This window comes from Henckelia pumila, chromosome 2 (assembly GCF_033568475.1).
Source record: "Henckelia pumila isolate YLH828 chromosome 2, ASM3356847v2, whole genome shotgun sequence".
Classification (NCBI taxonomy): domain Eukaryota; kingdom Viridiplantae; phylum Streptophyta; class Magnoliopsida; order Lamiales; family Gesneriaceae; genus Henckelia; species Henckelia pumila.
This window is the reverse complement of record NC_133121.1, coordinates 15,181,039-15,200,467: the sequence shown is the minus strand read 5'-3', so window position 1 is coordinate 15,200,467 and position 19,429 is coordinate 15,181,039. Positions and strand designations below refer to the sequence as shown.

Genomic DNA, 19,429 nt, shown 5'->3' with positions numbered 1-19,429 from the left:
GGACAAAACCATAATAAGACATAGAAAAGAAGCAAAAAAGAAATAAAAATGGTTTACTGTAATTAAGAAACCGATGTCAGATAATGTAGCAAAACAACAAATTTGATTATTACAAGCTTGAGAGCTACGCATGTGTGATATGATTTCGATAAATTAATCGTAACGACGCGGTTAGGATTTAATCAAATGAGTGTTGAATGAAGATATGATTAATTGTTTGTACTCACGTCTTATCATGATTTGTGTGAAGTTTGTATTATTTGTGAATTGTGATGAGTTATTTGGTGGACGAGACAAGTTTCATGTATTTGTATGTATATTCTATAATTATTGACATAATGGGATTTCATGGTCCACCAATAAATTTTATTTTTTTATTTTTTGTAAAAAAAGAGAGTTCTGAGGGTGGACAATAATAGATGAATTTTGAATAAATGAAAGGAAACAATATTAGTTTTGTTGGCTTTAAGGTTGCTAATTGGGACAATTAATCTTTCATGGGCTACATGGGATCTCTTTTTTTCTTTTCGAGGACTTGGGATGATGATACATGGTACGCAATGAGTGGTATAAATTGAGAAACTTTTATTTTGCCAATCAGGGTTTTGCCTTCTGAAAGAATGGAATTCAATTTTTTTCAAGTAAATTTTTTTTATTTTGTGTAAGATTTTTGTGCTAACATCTTGTATAAAACACATCTATCATAATACAGAATATATATATATAATATATGGCCCACAAAGTCATCACATACTCTCTTTCATCAGATACCAATTTGTGACAAACTCTGCAGCTAACGGTCAAAGTTTGAATTGGTCGCTGGTTTCCGAAACATGTGAGGAAAAGTCACAGAAACTCTACGACTTCGTGCTGGGGAGATTCAGATAATGTGCTCGAGTCAGATTGAAAATATACGTGGAAAGTAACATGGTCACACAATTTATATAATAGACACTAAAAAAAAAAAAGAGTAGCATTCTTACATATAAATGCAAAATATTATGATATATATGAGTATCAGATACAAGATCTCACTGTATTGAATTAGATTTAGCAAAGCACGGCAATCTAATGGGAGAACAACTGATGAGAACCCGAACACCACCGCGGACTTGAAACCGAGTTGTCCTGCCTTTAAATCCATGAATGACAAGAAGTGAAGTAACTAAATATGATGTCAACTACTCAAAAGGAGTAATCCTACCATGATCCATATATAAACTATAAGTGGGGGGAAAATTAAAAGAAACCCATCCTTGTGGTTAAAGTTATATTAACAGTTAAGAATGAATGAAAGCTTTGATCTCATCCATAAGGGAACGGAAGTGTTCATTGTTGGGCAAGAAATAGAACCCTATGGTCGCCTTTTCGAGGTAAAGGAGCTTCACTTGTTGGTCATATTTCTCGAGTCCTTCCACATAAGCCAGTTGCCAATCTTGGAGGATATCTAATCCCGCCACGACAACGAGGCTTTTAGGGAACTTGAGGCCCTCTAAGCTTCGACTCCTGGGGCCGAATACATTGCAAGCCGGATGGTCCCTATCTTCACCTTCTGGTAAATAAGCTCTCCAATACCAATCCCTGTCTTGGACCTTCACAAAGTACTTCCCATCCAATCTTTGCTCCGATTCCGTCCTCTCCTCTCCGCCAAACAGGGGATGCAAAAGCACATTGCCCAACACTTCCACGCCCTCTTCCGACGCACGAACCGCAACATGATGCGCTATGTTACCACCAGAGCTATCTCCCGCTAAAAAGACGTGAACTTTCGATTCTTTCCCACTTCTAAGCCATGATCTTGATCGAACCCACTTGAGAGTAGTCCATCCATCGTCACAGGCACAAGGGTATCTGTGTTCCGGTGATCTACGGTAATCCACCGATACCACGGCCGCCTTGCAAGTGCTGACAATCCGTCGACAGAAGGTGTCGTATATAGCACTATTGGCCGATGAATGAACAAAGCTTCCACCATGGAAGAAGACGATCACGGGCACTATTTCTGTGTCACTCAATGGCTTCTCGAGTTCCACGATCCCCCGCTGAGCCTCGTTTTCACCGGCGGGCATGTAAACTCGGTTGAGGAGGCTCGTGGCTCGATCGATTACATCGAAAGAGTAAACCCCATCGACAGGGATCGCGTTCGCAGGAACTTTTCGATCGAGATACTCGCTTAAATCGCGATTGAAGGTCCCGTCCGGGCGGCGAAGCATGTTGTAAGCGAGCTTGAAATTGGATATGAGGATCCAAGTGTTGAGTGGAACCACCCTCTGCATAAAAAAAAAAAGTTATTGCACAATTAGTGTAAAATTCAAGAAAATGTTAAAACAAAAGAGAAATTTGATCGATTGTGCAGAAGCATCCAAAATCAGAGGAAAAGATATATAAATCAGGGATATTGATTCTTATCCATAAAAGAAGAACAGATTTAGAAAACAGAGGAGAAACCAACTAAAAGGTGAGAAGCCGAAAATGGCTTCATGGGTTCGTTGGTTGGTTCTTAGTGTAGAGCAAGACCCAGAAAATCAAAGGTAATAAAGATTCAGCTGTTTCACAGCACATCAAACCATTTCCCACAAAAAACCTTCGAAAAGCTAATTAAATCTGAGAAAATGAAGCATTCCATCGCACGCAGTTATGTATACACACGAATATGAATTACCTGCGATTCATTTGCATTCACTTCGTTACTGCCTGCCATGAAAGAGCTCTGTAATTGAAAAAATTCCGAACTTTCTGGTATATGTTCGTTGCTTTTGCCCTTTGATTCCTTCTGTCTCCAACCAACAGAGAAGGGGCTAGAGTTCACTTCTCTTAACTCTAGCTACAGATCACGCACCAATAAGAGCTAGAAAGATCAACAACTGACCCAAGAATGAAAGGATCATAGATCAAAATATATATATATTGAAAAAAATATGCCCGATTTCTCGATAAAATAAGTGATTTATATACGAATGGCAATATATATATATAATAATGTATGTATATGTTGTGTGGGTGTGTGTAATGAAATAAATAGGAGGCCGAGGAAACGACGGAAAGAAGGGGTGACGAGAGAAACGACAACTTGAGGCGGCCGCTGTATAAGATTATTTGAGTGGGTCCCACTTTTTAAAATAAAATAATATAACATTTTACTAATAATTATGATTATTAAATAATTTGACTAAATATTTAACTCGCGACGGGAAACGTATTTACTGTGTCAAAATTCAAATGTTTCACACGGGCAAAATATAAAAATAATTATATTTCAACGTGTTCGAGTTCAAGGAAAGGGAGCCATATGCAAATAAGATTGAGGTACGTTATGGGAAAAATCAATAAAGAACTAATGTTAAATATTGAAAAAACTATTACGAATTAATTTTGTTAAACATATCTCTTATTTGGGTTATCTATTAAAAAGTATAATTTTTTATGTCATAAGCATTATTTTTTTTGTAAGTATGAGCAGTGCTGACATGTCTCGCGATTAAATATTCAAGAGACCATCTCACAAGAAACGTACTTTATATATAGAGACGAAACTATATATTTGTGACAATTGAAAAAGAAAGTAATACCTGCGTTTTCCTTGTTTAGGCTGAATTTTTTTTCCATCTTTTTTAATTATGTAATCTAGTTTCATATTTAGCATGTTTTCACTCTAATGTTTTACTAATATGTTTTTATTAAACTTGTAGATTTTTTATCTTATAAAAATCTAAATTAAATATGAGTAAAATGAGAAATTATTTTACAAAATATAGTGTCCCAAATACTTTTGTATGGTGAGTTTGGATACAGAATTTTGTATCTTGAAAAAACACTTGAATAAATCCAGATTTTAAAGTGGCTTTGGTTTTGGCTAGGATTGTTAACAAATCGAGCTCATGAGAATTTATCTGTACTCGAAGTTGTCGAACTCGAGCTTGTTCGATTTTTTTTTTTTAGCCGAATTCGAGTCAAAATTGTTTTATTCGATAGTTCGCGATCCGCTCTCAATCTTTAATATTTACTAATGTAACATAATTATATATTTAATATATGAGCATTTTAGACATTTTAAGCTTTCGAACCTTTATGATTATCGAACTTTAATATTTAAGCAATAATTCAAATAACTTACAAATAGATTCGAACATTTCGAGCCGAAATTAAACCAAAATATATACATTTTTTTGGTGCAATCGAGTTAGAACTTGGATATACTTAATTCAAGCCGAACTTGAACCTTCAATTTTTATTAATATTCGACTCTATTTAGTTCGTTCACACCTCTAATTTTAACGTTTGAATAAATGTTAAAATATGTTTTTTTTAAAAAAAAATAGAGACAGTGAAAAGTCAAAATTTATAGCATCTAAAAAAATCTTAATAAGTAGTTTTTAAAAAACTGTTTTTGTAATCATTTTATTAATTAAAAATTTTTTTTTTCGAAAATGATAAAAAAAAAAATAAGTGTTTTTTTTGGTTGACTTCTCCAACCAAACACACTAATCTGTGCGAAAACATGCATAAACTTAAATAAATTGGAGGGAGAAAGTATTTGAGAGGACGAAAGTAGTTGAAATTTAAACTCATCCTTTCTCTATTTTTTAAAAGAAAATAGCATTTCAACATAAATGTAAAAATTTGATTTTGTGGTAGATTTATTGAATTTGAAAAGGCCACCACCAATCCCAATTTTCTAATTCAAAGACTGCTAATCACGACAAGTAGTAGTTAAATTTGTGGGGATAGCCCACAGGGGCATAGGCGAGTTGGTAAGGCTGAAGTGATGTGGAAAAAAAATCTCCAGCGTTACGGGTTCGATCCTCGTGTAGAGCATATTTTCTGCTGAAATATTGTTGGGGTATGCTCTGGGGATTGGACCATGTGCTCCCTCCTTCAGGTTTCTGCCGCTCGTGCACATCCCTCGATTTACCCTCCACATGAAATGCCAATAAGCCTCTAACTCATGTGGAATAAAAGAAAAAAAAAATAATAAATTTGTGTGATAGATATAGTTGGGTTGTCTTTTTTCTCTTATTAGCAAAAGGTCGGAAATTTTCATGGGTTCTGGAAGTAGCCAAAGTCGGAGAGCCCACAAGCCACGCGCCGACAAAAAAGGTTATATTTCCTATTTACTAAATTACCCTTTTCTCTCCTAGCACGTGTTTTGTGGACTAGTGTGGAACGCGTGACGGCAAGTTGTCGTGGGACCCACATTCTCCTAATTTTTAGTAATACTCATTACTCTTTCCCTTCTAATTATATAGATTTGTTTTGTCTCGTATTAATACTAGTACTCCACGCCTTGCTACATCTCAAAATAATAAATATTTTTTATATTTTTAAATTAAAAAATAAATTGAAAGATAATATTTATAAATGGTAAATGATATTTTTTTACATTTATTAATTTGACTAAAATAGTTATTTTAAAAGGATTAGACATTATTATATTGTATTATGTATTATAGATATATACATGTATATTATATTTAACAATGTATTTTTATTTTTTTATTGATATATTATATGTAATTTAGAGTTTTATAATTAAATAATTATTAAAATAATTTTTAAAATTCTTAATCAATGTGAAAAAAAACATGCCAATAATTAAAACAGAGATAGTATGATCTTAGTAATTAATTTTAACATATTATTTATTATTTATCTATTATTGTTATTAGAATTGAGATACAAATAGTTATTATTTTTCTCACACCAATTTTTTCCCTCAAAATACATGTTATTTTTAAAATACAATAGTGATTTTTAATAATAATAATAATAATAATAATAATAATAATTAATAAAAGTTATTCTGATCTCTTTACGTTTCATATAACAATGTATTACATCAAAATATAAGATTATAATATAGATAAAAAATACTAATTTAAGTTCATCTATTAATACTAATAAAATAATAGTGACTAACTTTGAGTAATTGTCTTGATTGCCAAATATTGATTGCGTAAAATACTTTTATTTTTAGCAATATCACGTTATTTTCCTAAAATAATAATAATAAGCTATAATTGTTATATAAATAAAATATATAATCAATTTTAAAATTTTTATATTTTATTTAGCGGAGGTTTTATATTAAAAAAAATTAATATATCAATTTTTACAAAATGAAATATTTAAATGTATTGAGTTCACACACAACGTTGTGTGTCTTCCCCATGGCCACATAGTCTCAATTAATCGATTGATTAATTAATTAATTAATTAATGTGGATGTGGTGGGCATTTGAGTTTTTGTCGTGATGTGCGGGTCTACACGACAATGCTAGAGAACCCGTGCATGTCACGTGAGGGCCCACACATTGGAATACGTCACGACAACATTATTATTACCGGGCAGTGTGTGAAATTAGTTCTTTATTTTATTTTTTTAATAAACATCACCAAGTTGTCAAATATTGAAACTTTGATATTTTGATTTCACTATGATATCACGCTGACTGGCTACATCTCGATGCAACGTCGAATGAACTAACACTAGTCTAAACGTGTACTTCTTATGTATCTTTTATAAAAGAATACACATAATTATCTACAAATATTTTTTTACAAAAGTACAAACAATTTTCAATAGCGCTCGACGGATGCAAACTCCTGATAACCGGAAGGCTAACTAGTCAATCTCCCTGGTCACCTATCGACGGAGTTCTCACTGTTCTCCGTCGCTTTGACGCGATTTTCTTCCTCGAGCGTATAAGTCTGATAACCAGCAGGGGTGGACAATTGACCGGATCCACTGCTGCTCACAGACCTCTCGATGTCATCGATATTTGCAATCAAAGATATCGGTCGTTCGGGTATTGAAGGTACCGGAACATCCATGTCCAGCATCTTAACGACCTGGTCCATCGTCGGCCTGGCATACAACTGCGGATGTGAACAAAGAACAGCCACCAAAACATGGTTCTCCACAATATCTGGAGGACCTAAATCAGGCATATTCTCTTCGGCAACAGACATTGTTCTCCCTTTTCTAACCAAGGACCAAGCCCAATCAGACAAAATAGTAGGTTGTCCATCATTGAAGGTCGTGAGTGCTTTTTTCCCGCTTATCAACTCTAGGAGCACGACCCCAAAGCTATAAACATCGCTCCTCTCCGTCAACTGTCCATATAACGCATACTCAGGTGCCACGTATCCCATTGTACCCGCGACTCTAGTACTCAAGTGAGTCATTCCCTCAGGTGTGAACTTTGCCAATCCAAAGTCCGCAACCTTGGGCTCGAACTTCTCATCCAAGAGTATGTTACTAGCTTTGATGTCCCTATGAATAATAGCAGGTTGTGCTCCATAATGCAAATAGGCCAAGCCCCTAGCTGTACCAAGCGCAATCTTCTGGCGTATAGGCCAACTCAACTTATTGCCTGATGATGAAAACAAATGATCATGAACGCTCCCGTTTTTCATCAAATCGCACACAATTATTCTTTGGTGCCCTTCCATGGAAGTCGTGGCAGTACAGTACCCTCTCAAAGCCACCAAGTTTACATGCCTGACACTAGCGATGACTTCTACCTCGTGCGTAAAATTTGCATCTCCAGCAGCGGAGCAATTCTTGAACCTCTTCAATGCCACTTCAGTACCATCTGGTAACAAACCTTTGTAAACATTTCCATAACCTCCTTTCCCAACTATATTCACCCTGGAGAAATTGTTCGTTGCGGCCTTAATTTCATCAAAAGTGAACCTAATCAAATTAGTGCTCGCACTGATGGAATCCAATCCGAAACGCACATCACCAGAATTTCTCATATTCTTCCACTTTTGCCTCAAACCTCTTTCCTTTTTCCTCCTCAAAAACCAAAACCCAGAAAAACCAAGAATCAATAAGAGCCCACAAACCGCCGCCACAACAGAAATCACGATCACTCTTGTCCTACCACTCGAATGAGAAGATATAAAGTCGAGATTAAACAAACACCTTGCCGTGCCTTGATCAGTAGGCCCAAACTGATTAGCAAAAGCTGCGGCGTAGATAAACGGATATGCTGTGCAATCGGAGACATTCCCAACCGTAGGGCCGGAGAGATAAGACGCCTGAAGACTAGAAAGCGCGGTGGTGCACGTAGCGCAGGGGGAGTTGTTGAGCAGCGATTGGTTACACGCCGTGACTACGTCCTCCAGCGCGGCTTGGGGGACCACAGACTCGAACCCTGTGCGGGTGGTGATGTTCATGCATCCGCTAGCGATCCATGCCGTTTGAAAGCCGCAGCGCTCGCGGATGTTGTAATCGGGCATATAGTCCTTGACCAGAGAATCATACGAGTCCCAGCACGACTCGGCCGAATCAAGGGGAGGGAGGAACGAGTTGCTGCGACGAAGATACTCCGATTGGACGAGTCGGAGCCCTTGCAGGATATACTGACACTCGGAGCGGGGATCGACGCTCAGAAGCTTCTCTCCCTTCGACAGCCGTTTCAGAGCGTCGAAATCCATGGGACATGCAATGGAAGCCCTGCCGCTTTGCAGGAGGGCCCTTTTAGCATACACAAGAGTGATGAATACTTGTAAAATCAACACCATAAACATAACACTACAAATCAAACGACCCATCTGAGCTCCAAACTGGGTTTCGGATATCAATCAGGTGAGAAAAAGATTGAACTTTGACAAGTTCGAGAGAGGGGCGGCGGGGATCACATTAGTGGGTTGAATTGTAGTGGGAGAGATGTTGATGTGCGAGGAAAATTGGACTGGATCTCCTAAATCAATTAGCGTAAGGTTAGCAATATATTAAGCACAAAATACAATAAAATGTTAAACATAAGAGAAATTTGAACGATTGTGCACAAGCATCCAAAATCAGAAGAAAAGAGAAATCACGGATATTGATCTTAAACAAAAAAGAAGAACAGATCTAGAAAAAGAAGAGAAACCAACTAAAACACGAGAAGCCGAAAATGGTTTCATGGGTTGGTTCTTCGTACAGAGCAAGACCCAGAAAATCAAAAGCAAAGATTCAGCTGTTTCACAACAAATCGAACCATTTCCCTCGAAATAATTGAATAAAACTTCAAAAAGCGAATTAAACCTGAGAAAAATTAAGCAGGCGCAACTCAAGTATTCCATCGCACGCAGTAAGTATACACACACGTATGAGTTACCTGCGATCCATTTGCATTCACTTCATTACTGTAATTTCTTCACCACAAAAAAATTCCAACTTTCTGGTGGTATTCAGCTTCTCTCCCACCAACGGAAAGGGCTCTCTACAGAGCCAGAAAGATCAACAACGCACCAAGGAATGAAGGGACGAGGAAACGACGGAAAGCCGAGGCGAGAGAAACGACCACTTGGGGGCGGCCGGTTAATAGTGGGCCCCACTTTTTTAAAAAGATTTTTTTGGGGTATATAATATGTAACATTTTGGGGTTCTTAATAAAATATAATATTGTCAAATATATATATATATATATATATACAATAAAAATTACCAAACTATAAAAAAAATTCAAAAAAAATATAACATTCATTGGAAAAAATTAAAAGGGAAATGGAATTTTTTTGTTCGGCAGGCCATATGTTTGTTATTTTGTAATTCTGTTCTCTATATTGTTATATTTTGGTTTACTTCGTTATTTTTGTTTTTTTTTAATTTTAATTATTTTGTAGACGCGACGTTGATGTGCACTAATGCAGCGCTGATATATAACTGTCATTTATAGTTTCAAGTCAGCAATTTTGACTAAAAACAATAAAATTACAAGAAATCGAAACATACATGACTAAAGCTAAATTTGAAAATATAAAGTACCAAAATCACAAAATGACAAAAACATCGGACCAAAATTGTAATTTTTTAAAAAATATTGTCCAACAATATGGACATTTTTTAAAAAACTAAAATATGGCAAATATTTTTTAATATTTATACATATATATATAATGAGTTCTACTTATGTCAAATGTGTGTATTTGTTTGTTATAATTTATAGTTTCCGTTCTCATATTTTTTGTTAGGGAAAAAAAACTATAGAAAATCAGCTAATTTTATAATTAAAATTTGTTTTAAAAAACCCAATATCATTATGATTAAAAATTATTAATATTATTATTAGTATTCGTTATTTTTATTTTTATTTTTTGAATCGAAAACATATATGATGGGCAAGAATCAGTAACACAAAAGAGCAACCATATTTATACAAAGTCTTTTGATGCCAATACATGAGCAACCCAATTAACTCTCCTTGGACAATGATTCATAACTGCTAGAGGGTGTTGCAAAAAAATAAATGTGATATAGTGTCTTATCCCACATGAATAAAAAGTTAATAGTGAAATAATTTATAATGAACTGTATACCGGAGTTCGGTAGTAATTTAATTGGGCTAACTGTATTAATTTTTTCTGTAAAAAGCAGGGGCGGAGCCAGAAATGTTTAATCTGGTGGGCAAAAAAATTGTTTGAAATATAAATATATATAAAAAAGATTAATTATCAAGGATGTTGATGAAAAAATTATTAGATTGAGATTTTGATAAAAATATAAAGCAACATGTCATACACTTAAAAAAAATTTATATTAAAAACTCCGAAAAAAACTTGTTTGACAAAAAACCCAAAAACAACTATCTTATCACACATGAAATTTATATTATTATAAATTATTCATATCAATACACAATCAGTGGATGAATAAAATTGTAATTTAATTTTAAACTGATTATTTATTGAAACTCATTTGTCTTTACCTTTAGCAATAAATAAAAAAATGTATGTCCTCTAAAAAACATAAAACAAAAAATGTACGTTTTTTTTGAATCCATAAAAAATATATGTTGTAACTGGTAATCTGGTATTATCAAATATATTACTAATTATTAACTTTTGTCTCGATTTATTTCCCAACCGAATTCAAATGTCACGCTGCAAATTCTAATTTGTATTTGCATTTATTTTTGTGTTATTAAATTTAATAAAAAAATGAAAAATTTCTTGTAACTATATTGCACGGTCAACTCAACTAATAAAAAAAATTAGAACAAATTCAAAGTTAGAAGGTGCCTAAACTAATGGCAAGTGGGTATTAGAAATGTTGGGCAAAATCTGCCGGGCAATTGCCCGGTTTTGCCCATATAATACATTCGCCCTTGATAAAAAGTTTAAAAATCATAAAATCTCCTAATAAATATTAATAGGTTAATGCATCCCTCGCTTTTTTAAAATATAGCAAATTTCACCCCTATGTTATACAAACTCGGGCACATTTATACTGTAACGACCCACTGTATCAAGACGGGTCTTTTCAGCGTGCTTATGTCCTCACTCACACGTATCCTGAGAAACTTTCCAGGGGGTCACCCATCCTATAATTTTTCCCCAAGTCAAGCACGCTTAACTTTGGAGTTATTATGTGATGAGCTTCCGAAAAAAAGATGCTCTTTTTTTATATGAGTAGTACATATGAAATATTTTAAACTCTTCTCAACTATGCAGTCTCATACCTACACAGTCTCATAATCCCTCTCATTCCGGCAGGATCTGTTCATTCATGTCTCCCTCCGCCTAGAAGCCTACCAGGAGCCGCTCATTGTCCATGCAACCTCTTGGCACCGGCGATCACTCCTCGTCTCCTCAACCCCGGGCGTCACATGCCCACCAGCTTTCGCTTGGTTCGTCCCCGAACCATACCGTACTAAGAGAGGTCGTCTCTGATACCATTTGTAACGACCCACTGTATCAAGACGGGTCTTTTTATCGTGCTTATGTCCTCACTCACACGCACCCTGAGAAAATTTCCAGAGGGTCACCCATCCTATAATTTCCCCAAGTCAAGCACGCTTAACTTTGGAGTTATTATGTGATGAGCTCCCGAAAAAAAGATGCATCTTCTCGATGTAATACATATAAAATCTTTTAAACTCTCCTCAACTATGCAGTCACATACCTGCACAGTCTCAGAATCTCTCATTCCGGCAGGATCTGTTCATTCATGTCTCCCTCCGCCTAGAAGCCTACCAGGAGCCGCTCATTGTCCGTGCAACCTCTTGGCACCCACGACCACTCCTCGCCTCCTCAGCCCCGGGCGTCATATATACCCTCTCATTGGGATTTTTATGCTTAAACATAGGGTCTAACATGCTATTAATTTACACATGGTGTTTCATGCCTTTAAGACTTTTCATAAGGGGTGTGGATGCAATTAGCCCTAATTTGGGCTAGCTATTTTCATAATTGATTAATTAAATTCAATAAAACCACTTTATATAGACACACATTTTTTGTAAATTTTTAAAACCCCGTAAAAATGTTTGTATATTTTTATATAAGAATAAAGGTGATGATATTGATACGTTATCTCATTCAGTTTGTACATAATTTATTTATTTTATGAATAAAGTTTACAAGTAAGTTAAAATAACATGAAATAGAATACAAATGATCTCGATATATAAAATTATATTCACACAGTTTTTCTAAGTAGTATAAAATACAAGAATTAAAAAACTATCATATCTTAACTATAGATGACTCTCTCCAAACTACACACCATTTTTAAAATTTTATATAATTAATTTTTTTTTGTTAATCAATATTATGATTGTTATTGTTTTATCAAAACTATTTCGTATTTTATACATCAGTTAAGTGCATGCATCATTTGACAAATAACACTCGTTTTTTTTATAAATTTTTTTTTTGGCTATATTTATAATTAAATAAGGAAATAAGAATATATATTTACTATTAAAAATAAAAATTGACTTTACAATAAAATACCAAATCTAATAATATGAGAAGACCGGAAAGTACGAATTATTTTTTGGAAGATAACATAAAACTATTATCAATCGAGATCATGAATAAGAATCTCTAAAATAAGTATAGGAAGGGGAGTGACACATTCAATGATGGATCTAGTTTAAGCCAGTCTTAGATTGTAGCTCACTCTAAATTTTTTTATATTATATATGTAAGTTTTTTTACTTAATCCAATAAAACATATTTTTCACGCCGGAAGCCTAACCCATCTTCTTAATTCTAATTTTTAGCCCACAACTTCATTTTTGGGAGAAAAATTACATTTTGGTCTTGCAAATTTGTCATTTTATGATTTTGATTCTCCATGTTTTCAAATTTCAGCTTAAATCACGCAATTTTTTTTTGTAATTCTAGTCTTTTTACATAGGAAGTGCTAATGTGACACTATACACTTCAGTGTCATACCAGTACTGCATTGTTTTCATGTCAGAGCCAATTCGAAAAAAAGATGAAAGTTGCCAAAAAAAAAAAAAATAGCAGGCTAAAATTTAAATTTGACAATATATATGATCAAAATCCTAAAGACAAACATATAAGACCAATAACACGATTTTTCTATTTTTTTTAGTAGTGTAATGTAATGATTTTTTTATAATATAATTTATTGATTAAGTTCACGACCACTCCAACTCTAATTCCTGGATCCGTCCTAGACACATCCTTCAAAATTAGACATAAAAACTGTTGTCGAATCATAGCATGAAAAGTCAAATTCACTGATCTTCGCATAAAAACAAAAATACAAAATGATATATCCTTAGTTAGGAGCCTACGGTCTTTCAATAATCAGCCTCAAACTTGATTTCTCGAGTTTGGTTTGGTTCAGAGAATCAACCAGTAATAAGGTATCGGATTCATTATTAAATTGATGATTATAATTATCATTCGAAGTGCGGATTGCGTTGAGCAGTACTTGGCCTTGGAAATCTTGTAAAATAAAACCAAATCCAATATGAGAAGCATATGCGAATTGTAGAGAATAATGTTGATTAAGGCATTAGTTGCAATCATCGGGTCAAAGGCCGTCAAGATGATCCAACGGTTTAGATTAGCTTAGTCAGTTAATTGTTAGTTGAGTTAGTTTAAGTAGGCTTGATTACAAGATTAACAGACTGATATAAAAAGCTAGAAAAATCTCCAGAGAAAAGATAGAGAGAGAGGTCTTAGATCTGTAATCAACGTGCTCTGAAAATCCTTCAAGAACATTGAGAGACTTGCAACTGTAAGCAAGATCGAAGATTGAAGTGCTACCTGTCTTGGAGCTGGAACTTCTGTGAATCTGTTCTTATTGTTCTTGAGTATAGAAACCATTATACTTCTGTTTTAGTTTGTGGTTATACGCATCGCGAAGGGTTGTATAGAACACGTATTGATTGGTTGATTCTTAGTGAATTTTTTTGGGTGTTTCCCAGATCTTTGGATGTAAGATTGATATCAATCCGAACCAAGTAAATCCTTGCGTGTTCATTATCCATTTGATATTTGTTCTTATTTCTGGAATTGCTTGTTGGTTGATTGCGTGATATATGTTGTGAGTTGTCAACGCAATTGAGAGATTTGATTTCTTGTGCTTAGAATTACAACAACTGGTATCAGAGCCTCAAGATTAAGATCTTGGGGCCTGAGGATCCAACTAGGTGTTCTAATCTATCTCGACTACAAAGAAATTCCATCAAGAACTTCAATTATCTTGAGTGAACAATCAAAGAATGTCTACTGGCAAGGGATACTCTTTAGCTATGCCCATATCAAGATTTGAGATGGAAAAGTTTGATGTGAAGAACGACTTCAATCTATGGAGGAAAAATATGATAGCACACTTGGGAAACTTAGGATTAGATGAAGCACTGAAAGGAGAATCAAAGATTCCAAACACAACTGAAAACAAGCTTGAAATATTGAAGAAGGCTAGGAACACTATAGTTCTCAGCCTAAGTGACCAAATTCTCATAAAAGTGGTGAGAAAAAACGGCAGCTGATATGTGGCTAAAATTGGAGCAACTGTATATGACAAAAACACTGCCCAACAGGATATATCTGAAGCAGAGATTCTATAGTTACAAGATGAATGAAAATAGGTCTAGTGATGAGAACATAGATGAGTTCACAAAGCTTTTGTCAGACCTGGAAAACATGGATCTAAAAATAGATGAAGAGGACCAAGCTATTTTCTTACTCAACTCACTGCCGAAGGACTATGACCAATTAAGAGATACCCTGAAGTATGAAAAAGAAACTCTTACTCTTGACGAGGTCACTGGTGCAGCTTATTCCAAGGAACTTGATCTAAAGGCAAATGGAAGGCATCTAAAGCCTACTGGAGACGGACTAAATGTAAGAGGAAGATCACAAGAGAGAAAGGGATCTGCCAACAGATGGAGATCCAATTCAAGGTCCAAATCAAGGCCAAGAAGAATATGCTGGTCCTGCAAAAAGGAAGGTCACATTAGAAGGTTTTGTCTCTTAAGGAAAATGAATCAAGGACAGGAAGACACTTCAAATCCAAAAACAGCAAATGTACTTCAAGGGTATGAAGAAGCTGAAGTCTTAACTGTTTCCACTGATGATCCCAAGGATGAATGGATCCTAGACTCGGGATGTACATACCACAAGTCTCCTAGAAGAGAATGGTTCCATGACTTTCAAGAAACAGACACAGGATATGTGTTGATGGGGAACAATCAGTATTGCAAAATCAATGGAAGTGGATCAGTTAAACTCAGAATGTGGGATGGCTCAATTAAAATTCTGACTGATGTCAAATACATTCCTGATTTGAAAAGGAACCTAATATCTTTAGGTACCTTAGACCAAAAGGGTATGAGCTATAAAGCACAAGGTGGCACACTCAAGGTGGTAAAGGGTTCTCTTGTCATTATGAAAGCCACCTTAAAACATGGTCTCTATGTGCTTCAAGGAAACACCTTATCATCCGAGGCAAATGTGATCACATCTGACCAAGATCATACACTGTTGTGGCATCAGAGACTCGGTCATATGAGTCTACAGGGACTGCAAGAGCTCAGTAAACAGGGCTTCCTAGATCATAAGGAAATTAAGAATCTGGGATTCTGTGAGAGCTGTGTTCTTGGGAAAGCTCATAGGCTAAAGTTTAAAACAGCCACTCACAACACAAAATCATCACTGGATTATATTCATGCTGATCTCTGGGGCTCTCCACAGGTACCTCCATCCCTATCTAAATTCCAGTACTTTATTTTTCTTATTGATGATTTTTCTAGAAAGGTATGGATCTATTTTTTGAAGTTTAAAAACCAAGCTTTTAGTAAATTTGTAGAATGAAAAACCTTGGTAGAAAATCAATCATCAAATAAAATTAAAACTTTAAGGACAGACAATGGCCTATAGTTTTTCAATTATGAGTTTGATGATTATTGTTCAAAACATGGCATTGCTAGACATAGGACTTGTACATATACACCCCAGCAAAATGGAGTTGCTGAACGCGTGAATAGGACAATAATGAATAAATTAAGGTGCATGGTAAGTGAGAGTGGACTGCTTCAAAAGTTCTGGGCAGAGGCATCATCTACAGCCTGTCATCTAATAAGCTTGTCACCTTCTTCTGCCATTGAGTTTATGGTACCTGATCATAAATGGTCTAACATTAAACCTAGTTACAAGCATTTAAGAACTTTTGGTTGTGTTGTTTATATTCATACTAGTCAGGAAAAGTTAAGTCCTAGAGCTAAGAAAGACATCTTCTTAGGATACCCTACTGGAGTAAAAGGGTATAGGATATGGCTTTTAGATGACCAAAAATGCATTATCAGCAGAGATGTAGTGTTCAATGAGTCAGTCTTTTATGCTAATAAATATGTTCCAGCAGCAGCCAGCTCTAAACAAGTTGAGCAGTGTTTTCAGGATGGAGAACAAGATCAAACATCCAACAATGGACAGTATAAGGATGAAGGTGGAGCAGATCAACTTCCACTGAAGACTCTTATGATATAAGTCAAAATGAACTTTGATGATGTCGATTTTTTACCTCGGGTTCGGTCTGGTAGAATGGATCCTCCAATTCCTTTATAGAGTAGGTCGGGTCGGGTATCAATGAAATATGCGCAAGCAACAGCTAGGTCAAGGGGCGCCGAAGGTGTTTTCGGCGTGACCCCTCCGATGCTTAAGTCAGTGTCTTGAAGGCAGATGGTATGATTAATGCGAAAACTGAGAGATATGAGTGCGTGAATGTAAAAGTAAGAGTGAGCGTTGATGAATAATGAATAGTGAATAATGAATAATGAATAATCATAACAGTACCTGTATTTATAGGAGTAAATAGAGTAAGTTACCTAGTCGAATTATAAAATGTCCTGGACTAGGACTCTTCATCCATTGGTCCATTTGTAAGCTTATCTCTATCTCGTGAATATTTGAAAAGATCCAGACTTATCTCATATATATCAGAGTCTTACTTGAATTAGAAAAGAATACTTGCGGCCCTTTAAAAACAACCTAGGTCGGCCCATAATGACCAGCTCAGGTCGGCAAAGTCCAACATAATTTTGGACTGGACTAGACTGGACCTTGCCACCTTGGGCTATACCGGATAAACCCATTATAAACGGGCTCGGGTTGAAATATTTTCTCGGGATAACAATAGTACCTCCCTAACTGGTCTAAAGAAGAATGAATTTAGAGCATGAGTGTCAGACCTGCCTAGGCTTTGTGTTACCACTGATGTGGGCCACTGACGTGGGCTTTGAGTGTCAGACCTACCTAGGCTTTGTGTTACCACTGATGTGGGCCACTGACGTGGGCTTTGAGTGTCAGACCTGCCTGAGCTTTGTGTTACCACTGAAGTGGGCTTTTGATGCCGGACCTGCCCGGGCTTTGAATACCACTGACGTGGTCTTTTGATGCCGGACCTGCCCGGGCTTTGATTACCACTGACGTGGGCTTTGTGTGCCGGATTTGTAAACCACTGACGTGGGATTTTGATGCCGGACCTGCCCGGGCTTTGATTACCATTGATGTGGGCTTTGAGTGTCAGACCTGCCTGGGCTTTGTAAACCACTGATGTTGGCCACTGATGTGGGCTTTGTGTGCCGGACCTGCCCGGGCTATGTAAACCACTGACGTGGGCCACTGACGTGGTCTTTGTGTGCCGGACCTGCCCGAACTTTGATTACCACTAATGTGGGCTTTGAGTGCCGGACCTGCCCGGGCTTTGTAAACCACTGACGTGGGCCACTGACGTGGGCTTTGTGTGCCGGACCTTATTGTTACCCCGAGAAAATATTTCAACCCGAGCCCGTTTATAATGGGTTTACCCGGTATAGCCCAAGGTGGCAAGGTCCAGTCTAGTCCAGTCCAAAATTATGTTGGACTTTGCCGACCTGAGCTGGTCATTATGGGCCGACCTAGGTTGTTTTTAAAGGGCCGCAAGTATTCTTTTCTAATTCAAGTAAGACTCTGATATATATGAGATAAGTCTGGATCTTTTCAAATATTCACGAGATAGAGATAAGCTTACAAATGGACCAATGGATGAAGAGTCCTAGTCCAGGACATTTTATAATTCGACTAGGTAACTTACTCTATTTACTCCTATAAATACAGGTACTGTTATGATTATTCATTATTCATTATTCACTATTCATTATTCATCAACGCTCACTCTTACTTTTACATTCACGCACTCATATCTCTCAGTTTTCGCATTAATCATACCATCTGCCTTCAAGACACTGACTTAGGCATCGGAGGGGTCACGCCGAAAATACCTTCGGCGCCCCTTGACCTAGCTGTTGCTTGCGCAGATTTCATTGATACCCGACCCGACCTACTCTATAAAGGAATTGGAGGATCCATTCTACCAGACCGAACCCGAGGTAAAAAATCGACATCATCAATTGGCGCCGTCTGTGGGAATTTGAAAACAAAGGGTTAAGATGATGAGTACAAGAGAAGAAACAAATTTCGGATTCTCACATGGCTTGCACATCACAAACTTGCGAAAATCATTGAAATTAATTGAACCGTCGGATCGGGTTCAAATTTTGCAGACATATTTATTAATATGTTTTCTAGAATCTGAACAGTGGAGATCGTGATTGGTATCTTGTAGAATCAGATCTGGACCGCCAAAAAGACGTTGCTCGCTCGCACAGCTTCTATGTGTTTTTCGCATGGCTTGCGCATCAAAAACTTGCAAAAATCATACGAATTAATTGAGCCGTCGGATCGGGTTTAAATTTTGCAGACATATTTATTAATATGTTTTCTAGAATCTGAACGGTGGAGATCGTGATTGGTATTTTGTAGAATCAGATCTGGACCGCCAAACAGACGTTGCTCGCTCGCACAGCTTCTATATGTTTTTCGCATGGCTTGCGCATCAGAAACTTGAAAAAATCATACGAATTAATTGAGCCGTCGGATCGGGTTCAAATTTTTCAGACATATTTATTAATATGTTTTCTAGGATCTGAACGGTGAAGATCGTGATTGGTATCTTGTAGAATCAGATCTGAACCGCCAAACAGACGTTGCTCGCTCGCACAGATTCTATGTGTTTTTCGCATGGCTTGCGCATCAAAAACTAGAAAAAATCATAAGAATTAATTTAACCGTCTGATCGGGTTCAAATTTTGCAAAAATATTTATTAATATGTTTTCTAGGATCTAAACG

The 19,429-nt window shown here is 36.2% G+C and overlaps 2 protein-coding genes across 4 annotated transcripts; both read right to left on the bottom strand.

The window, feature by feature from the left end:
* Window positions 1-986: 986 nt before the first annotated feature.
* LOC140880556 (gibberellin receptor GID1B-like) lies at window positions 987-2,974 on the bottom strand. Its single transcript, XM_073285113.1, has 2 exons — window positions 2,663-2,974; window positions 987-2,270 (listed from the first exon to the last, which is right to left on the bottom strand). Exons 1-2 carry the CDS (start codon window positions 2,699-2,701, stop codon window positions 1,281-1,283), a joined length of 1,029 nt encoding a protein of 342 aa, XP_073141214.1. The 5' UTR covers window positions 2,702-2,974; the 3' UTR covers window positions 987-1,280.
* A 3,518-nt stretch (window positions 2,975-6,492) lies between these two features.
* Window positions 6,493-9,319, bottom strand: LOC140881175 (probable LRR receptor-like serine/threonine-protein kinase RKF3). Of its 3 annotated transcripts, none has more exons than XM_073286270.1 (2): window positions 9,041-9,319; window positions 6,493-8,711 (listed from the first exon to the last, which is right to left on the bottom strand). In XM_073286270.1, the coding sequence occupies exon 2, from the start codon at window positions 8,560-8,562 to the stop codon at window positions 6,640-6,642; it is 1,923 nt and encodes a 640-aa protein (XP_073142371.1). In that variant the 5' UTR covers window positions 8,563-8,711; window positions 9,041-9,319; the 3' UTR covers window positions 6,493-6,639. The 3 variants fall into 3 exon arrangements, with proteins under 3 accessions (XP_073142371.1, XP_073142369.1, XP_073142372.1); XM_073286268.1 differs by having other exon boundaries at window positions 9,114-9,319; XM_073286271.1 differs by having other exon boundaries at window positions 6,493-8,702; window positions 9,114-9,319.
* Between the last annotated feature and the right edge of the window lie 10,110 nt (window positions 9,320-19,429).